This window comes from Pteropus vampyrus, unplaced genomic scaffold, assembly GCF_000151845.1.
Source record: "Pteropus vampyrus isolate Shadow unplaced genomic scaffold, Pvam_2.0 Scaffold2, whole genome shotgun sequence".
Classification (NCBI taxonomy): domain Eukaryota; kingdom Metazoa; phylum Chordata; class Mammalia; order Chiroptera; family Pteropodidae; genus Pteropus; species Pteropus vampyrus.
This window is the reverse complement of record NW_011888783.1, coordinates 27,590,344-27,597,614: the sequence shown is the minus strand read 5'-3', so window position 1 is coordinate 27,597,614 and position 7,271 is coordinate 27,590,344. Positions and strand designations below refer to the sequence as shown.

The 7,271-nt window shown below is 32.2% G+C and overlaps 1 protein-coding gene across 1 annotated transcript in view; it reads right to left on the bottom strand.

Annotated features, from left to right (window-relative positions):
• WDSUB1 (WD repeat, sterile alpha motif and U-box domain containing 1) overlaps positions 1–7,271 on the bottom strand; it is a 59,127-nt gene that overhangs the window by 44,985 nt on the left and 6,871 nt on the right. The window contains exons 4-5 of the mRNA XM_023528485.1: positions 5,102–5,194; positions 1,601–1,694 (exon numbers count right to left, since the gene is read on the bottom strand). Coding sequence (XP_023384253.1) covers positions 1,601–1,694; positions 5,102–5,194 — 187 coding nt within the window. The remainder of the gene's footprint in view (positions 1–1,600; positions 1,695–5,101; positions 5,195–7,271) is intronic.

Sequence of the window (7,271 nt, the reverse complement as noted above, 5' to 3'; positions counted from 1 at the left end):
CTATATGGGTTCTTTCAATGGTATAAAAATTAAAAACTATCTGGGATTAGTCTAGTGGTGAAAAAAATCAAAGAAAAATTCAATGCTGTAACAAAGTACATAATTAAAAACAGATAAATATGCTTCTATATTATTTCCCCCCCTTTTAGAAACTGTATTTATACCACCATGATACATGTTGCAAGGAAAGAAAGTATATCAACAATACAGGTGTTAGTGTTCTCTGTACAACTTTAATAATATTTGTACTTATTACAAGGTAGCTGATTATAGTCTGACCACAGAAGTCATATCTACTGGAAGCCTTAAAATTCTCCTCAATAAGACTGTCAAGAACCATATGATTTCAGTCATCTGTGGGATATAAAAATGAAAGCAACAAACAAAGCAAACAAAAACTCACAGTCACAGGTAACAGTTTAATGGTTAACAGAGGGAAACGGGAGAAGAGAGATAAGTAAGGGTAAAGGGTAAAGGGGTTAAATGAATATAAAGTGACGGAAGGAGATTTGACTTTGGGTGGTGAACACACAATGTAATATACAAGCGATGTATTATTGAATTGTACAAGTGAAACCTATATGATTTTATTAAGCATTATCACTCTAGTAAGTTTAATTTAAAAAAAGAAAAAATAGAAACTGACTATTAAAATTGTAAACTGTTAAAAGGCAAATCTGCTGGGTAAAAAAAGATATTTGCAACACATATAACCAATAAATGGCTCATATATAGAAATACAGAAAGTATATGTGCGTGTATATATATTCGACAAATCAATAAGAAAAAGATAACCCAGAAGAAAAATGGGCAAGAGACTTGAATAGGCATTTCATTAAAGAGGCAATACATATGGCCAATAAAATTCTGAAAAGGTTCTAACTTCATTGTTTCTGGAAAATGCAAATTAATGCCATAGTAAGACAACACTTTACATACATCAGAATGGCTAAAGTTAAAAAGATCCACAGGTATAGGCTAGGATATGAAATAACACTGCTACAGAAGTATTCAACCACTTAGAAAACGATTTGGTGTTACCTGTCAAAGCTGAAAATATAACTATTCTATGACCCATCAATTTCATTCCTATGTATTTATCCTACAGAAACACACGAATGTGTGTACCAGGAGATACAGATATCGTCATAGAATTATTACTGTAATGCTCCCAAATTGGAAATAATGCATATGCTCATCAACATTAAGATAAATTATAGTATATACATGTAATGTAATATGACACAGCAATGAAAATCAATAAACCACAGGTATATGCAGGAATATGAATGAATGTCACAAACATAATGTTGAGTAAAGGAAGCCAGACAAAAATAATTCACATTGTGTGATTTGTTCTAAATCAGTTTAAAAAGAAAAAAGCAACACTGCTTATGACTTGAGGTGCTGTCACCACAAAAGGTGCGTGGTAAGGGGACGACGTCTGGAACAGAACCAGCAATGTTCTATTTCTTGCCCTGAGCAGTGGTTATACAAGTTTCACAGTAACTTATCAGACTGTTCTCTTATGTTTTATGTAGTTTTCTGTATATCTCTTCTATTTCATATCAAAAAGGTTTAAGGAAATTAAATCGCTTACCCAGAGACTAGCAACTGCCCATTATGAGAAAAAGCACAAGCCAGAACAGGAGCACAATGCCCATACAGTGTACTTTTGTATTTTAATTCAAAACCTGCAAATAAGAAGGCAAGAAACCATATCAAGCCAACCGTGCTTAGAATTCATTCTTAAATCAAAACTATTTCACTTATTCAATAATCTCTGAGTGCCTAAAGGACACAAAAATGAAAAAAATCTTTATGCAACTCTGGTATTGGAATTTAGTAGGGTTAAGTGGATTCGAAAGTTCAATAAGAAGTAAAAAAAAGTGTGTTCAGCAAACTTTAGACAGGGATTGTTATAATTATCAAACTTTTTAAAATATAAAATTCTAAACTAATCTAAAAATTTAAACTATACCACAATCTTGGTATTTAATTTTAATATATATTATATATTTTAGTTAATATATAGATATACACACTAATTGCCCAAATGCCTAAAAAGAATCAAATATCTGTAGTTTTTAGAATCTGATATTAAAAAATATTTTCTCATTCCATAAATAAAAAGTTAATGGTAATTTATATATCTTATAATTCTAACATATAACACTCCTACCACGTATGGCAATACTAAAATACTTCTTATGCTTCCTATGAAGAGAAATATCACTACTATTTTACAGGTAAACCAAGGGAATTCAATATAGTTTAATGATAACCTTTAGAAATTATTAAGAAGTTGGCCTGGGGAGACAAGGAACTAAGTGAAATCTATAATTTTCTCAGACCTAATAAAAACTTTTTAAAAAGGTTAATGGCTCTTAAGATGACAAACATTTAACTAAACAAAATGGTCACATTAGAGCAAGTAAAAGTTTCAACAACAAATAGAAGAAATATATAATTTGATTATTATTAAAATGTATCTTATTTCCATTCAAAATAGAAAAAAAATTTTTTTTTTTAATCTGGGAGAACAGATGTGGGCATTAAAGGCTCTGTGTAGAGCATACAGATCAATAACTAGACACAATCAAAGCAAAAATGTTATGTTGCGAACCAAATGACCAAAAAACTTGTAATATGATCGTAAGAATAGGTTACATGCTCAAGTATAAGAGCTATGTCTATCTACGACTCCCTACAAAAAAGCAATTAAAATTAGGTATGAATAAAATAAATGCTTTGTAAAAAGGCACATTTATAAATTTGTTTTTTAAAGTCAGTGTAAAAAACACATTTTCCAGACAACACATGAAAAGCTTTACTTTTGAACAATTTTATTAAAGATATATGTTTACAACATACACATTTATGACTATATTCATGATTTCTTATAAAAATTTTACTTTGATAGCAGAAGGAAGAGGTAGGATAGAACAGAGAGGTAAAGGAACTCATCCTCATCACCATGTCATTGAATTCATTAAAAGAATTACTAAATGTAACCTAATCGGCAACGAATTAAATTTCCACAAAAATAAATGTATTTATTTCCTGATAACTGGCCCTTCTCTACACTCTAGTATAATGAAAAAGATTCTCTCCCTGACCCAACTCTAGGCAAGCTATTCTGAGCCCTCCTTTCAACTAGGCCTTGACCTTGGCCTACAAAGACTTTAACAGTTTCTAAGAGCTCAAGGCTGCATCCTCAGGATGACCCTAGGCCCCTTAAAGTGCCTGTCTGAGAAAACTAAAGACTTCTCCCCAAAATCTACTGTTTCTTCCCACCAACACCTTAAGATAGGGCCCTTGACTCCCAGGCTCTGTGGGAGGGTAGGCGCTTAACTTCTCCAAGTGCCAATTGGCAAACCCAGAGGGGTTTCACATGGACTAGACCTCCTTCCTGCTTTTTGTAATTTTTCACTTCTCTGACTACAGAGCCCTTACTTACACCCTTCCTAATTTCCTCATTCTCCCTTTAAAACATCCAGTCACTTCTGTATTACTGAAGCTGCACTCTGTTCATACTAGACTCTTTTTCCTTACTGCAACAGTATATTCCCAATTAAAATCTGTCCTTACCATGTAATGTCCAGCTTTGTTTATCTTTGACAATAATTCTGAACAAAATGTAGTCTGATTTAACTGAAGCTTATGAGATAACAAATAAAATATTTTTAGGCATCTGAAGCAAGATGCCCAACTGACCATATTTCTGTTTCCATTAAAATGATAATGAATTAATAAAAATATAAATTCATATAAATAAAGAGACTAGGAAGGAGGCATCACCAAATCAGAAATTGAAACCAATTTGGGGAAGGCAGAAAGCTCATTCATGAAGTAGTGTAGTGGCGAGACAGCCCAGAATGCCAAGAGAAAGCTAATCTGCCCTAGAAAGCCCCCCTAAACCTTTAAACAATTAACAACCGGGGAAAAGCAAAGTCTGAATGACACAGATATGGACTTGGAAACAGAAAAATTAACTAAGTCTCTTTATGAAACACTCCCTGTCTGCCTCCAATCCCTCCCTGACCCCACCACAGTATGTTGGTCAAAAGCCAGATGCTTCTCTCTAGGCAAAACATTTCTAAGGAAAATAACTACTGCCTAGGGAGCTTCATGGCAGTTCCAGAGAGACACAGCACCCAAATTTTCAAAGCCCACAACTGCTCCCCAATAAAGGCCAAGAACCCACCTCCATACCCTAAACAGAAGCCAACGACAACCAACCAACATCTTACTGTTGCCTAATTCTTAAATGTAAATGAAATACTAAGGTTCACCAATACTAAGGTTCACCAAGGAAACTATATCAGAGAGAGATATCAGGGTAAACAAAAAAAGGGCCCAAGAGCAAAAACAAAGATGATCAGGAAACAGAAGGGAACTTCAAAAACAAAACAAAAACAAAAAGCCTCTAATTGGTATCCTGAGAGTTTTGAGAGGATCTTGTATTCATAAAATGAGGACACTATGAAAAAGAAAGAACATGAGCCTTTAAAAATTGAAAATATGACTGATAGGATAAAAAAAAAAATCAACAGAAGGTTAAAAGATAAAGCTGAGAAATTTTTCCATAAAGTAGAGAAAAGGATGGGGAATGGGGAAAGACATAAGAAATCACGTCAGGAGGTCCAACAATTAATGTGAGTTATAAATAGAGGAAGTGGAGAAGAAATTAAAAAAACAACAAAAGAATGCTATATTCCGGTATTGTTTCTTGACTGAAGGGTCACCTGAAGGGAAAGACCCACACACTATCAAAAAACTATCACTATAGTGAATAAATTTAAAATATGGGTGGAATAAACAATATTTATAGAAACTGTGAAAACCACCCAAAGAATAGATAAAGTGCAAAATGGTGACCTTTGGTAAGCAAAATTGTGTGTAATGGTGGTGAGGTCACAATCAGCAATGAGCGCACAATTTTTAAATTATATATATGTATTACTCTGATTAAAAGTCCTTAAAACATTTTTATAATCACTTTTAGATATTTAGAATACTTTAGGTAAAAAGAATAATTAAAATAGAAATTTTGTCTGGATCACAAATAATTTCAGAGAACTACTTGTTGAATACATACCTAAGATATGGGTAAAAGAAACAACCCAAATTTTGATCTGGCAATCCTGACCACATGATGCTAATCGAAAAAACTGAACACCGTGTTCTCCATCTAAAAATGTAAATTTGTTAAAAATAAATACACAATTGACAAACATTTAAACAAAAAATTTTAAAATTTCTTATACTGAGATCTGTTAATTCTATTTAAACCAGATTCACAAACAATATTAATTACCTTATGCCATAGAATGAAATGCCTGTTAAAGAAAAGACTTTTTTTAAACAGGTACTTCAAAGAATTATAACTTTAGCCCCCAAACTGCTACAACAAAATGTCTATCTTCCACTAAGGATATAACTGAAGGCTGAAGGGCCAATATTGAGCCACCAAGCCTAGGGCATCCTCTAGCCCAATTTTAGAGTCCATGAGGTTAGCATTGTTAGAAAAAATTAGGAAGATTAGTTTTGAGTGTTAAATGTTTAATTATTCCCAACTTTTAAAGACTGTATCCATTTCTTAAAAAGTTTAGTCTATAATTCATATGGAATGAGAAATTTTTTCCCACTTGATTTAATCAAGATGAAGGCTGAAATTCTGTAAATCCAAAATAACATCAACTCAATCTGTTTGATTTGGTGGAAAATACTACACAAATTAGGATATGTAATCAGTTAGATTTGGTGTTCCCAAAACAACCTGACTAGTTTTTATGCTTAGATAATTTCATTATATTATTATATACCTGCTAGATAAGTTCCTAAATACTTGTGGGTAATATAAATATTGATATCATCAACTCAATTTTACATGAGTTCTACCTAATACCACAGAAGGAGTTTCATCAAAGAAAGTTCTGACACTCATATGCAGTAAGACACAATTAAGAAAACTAAAATCCATCTTAAGAATGCACTCTAGTTTTGCAACTATTCAGTATATGGTATTTAATTTATATACCTGGGTATACAAAATAATTTTTTTTTCTATGGACTTTGTCTTACTGAAAGCACACATACTTTACTAACATACAACAAAGTAACTGCCTTCTCCCTCAAAGTTTTTCTAACTCTACATTTCAATAACATTTTTCTTGTAGCACAGGCTCAGCCAAAAGGGAATCCTTTCTGAGATCTTGATGGATGTAAACAACTCCTGATATTAAGTCTTTTTAAAGCAAAACAAAACACAACTATTTTACTCAAATGGCTAAGAGCAAAATATTTCAGTACTAGATTCAATCAGGAAAACATTTTTTTTCAATGTTTCTTGACTAAATAGATCCTTTGAAGTTAATTTCAAAATTTAATTAGTGAGAAGTCAGCTAGGACAGTGGAAAAATATGGAGCTTAAAATGTGCCTATGCTCAATATCTAAATAAAAATATACTTTTGTTCAGGAAGATATTTAAATTATAATAATAACCTAATTCAAGTTTTCTTTATAATTTAAAAACTGGAGAGAACTGATCATTTATCCTCAGGCACAAATGGGATTATTTTTCCTTATATGAGCAAAATATCACCAAGACAGAAGCGTCAATGTGTCATAAATACTTAGATATTAATACCAATTAATTAAAATTACATACTTTTTCTTTTAAGAAAATATAGCAGTTCCCACAAATTCCTATAATAATCCCTTTTAAAGCATGTATCAGTTTCAGGAAATTTAAACATAAGGTTAATATCTATTTCAACAGAAGCTGAACTAAAAAATCTCGAGACACAGATTAGAATTATACTCAGAAATACTTTGAAATATATTTAAAAGGCACGTTAAGGCTGTGGGTATTATACTTATTTTCTATTTTTATTTTCTATTAGCTTTAGGTATGCAGCACAATGATTAGACATTTATAAAAGTTACGAAGTGATCCTCCCGATTACTCTAGTTGCAATTTTTCATCCATACCTTTTTCTTTTTTCCATCAGAGTTGACATTCAGTATTGGTTTATATTAGTTTCAGGTGTAGAGCATAGACAATTATATAATTTATGAAGTGATCCCCCTGATTAGTAGCCATCTGGCACTATACATTATTGACCATATTCCCTGTGCTGTACTCCACATTCCCATTACTATTTTATACCTACTAATTTGTATTTCTCAATCTCTTTGCCTTTTCACTCAGCTCTCCAATCCCCATGTAGCAACTCCCATGTAGCAACGACCAGTTTGTTTTCTG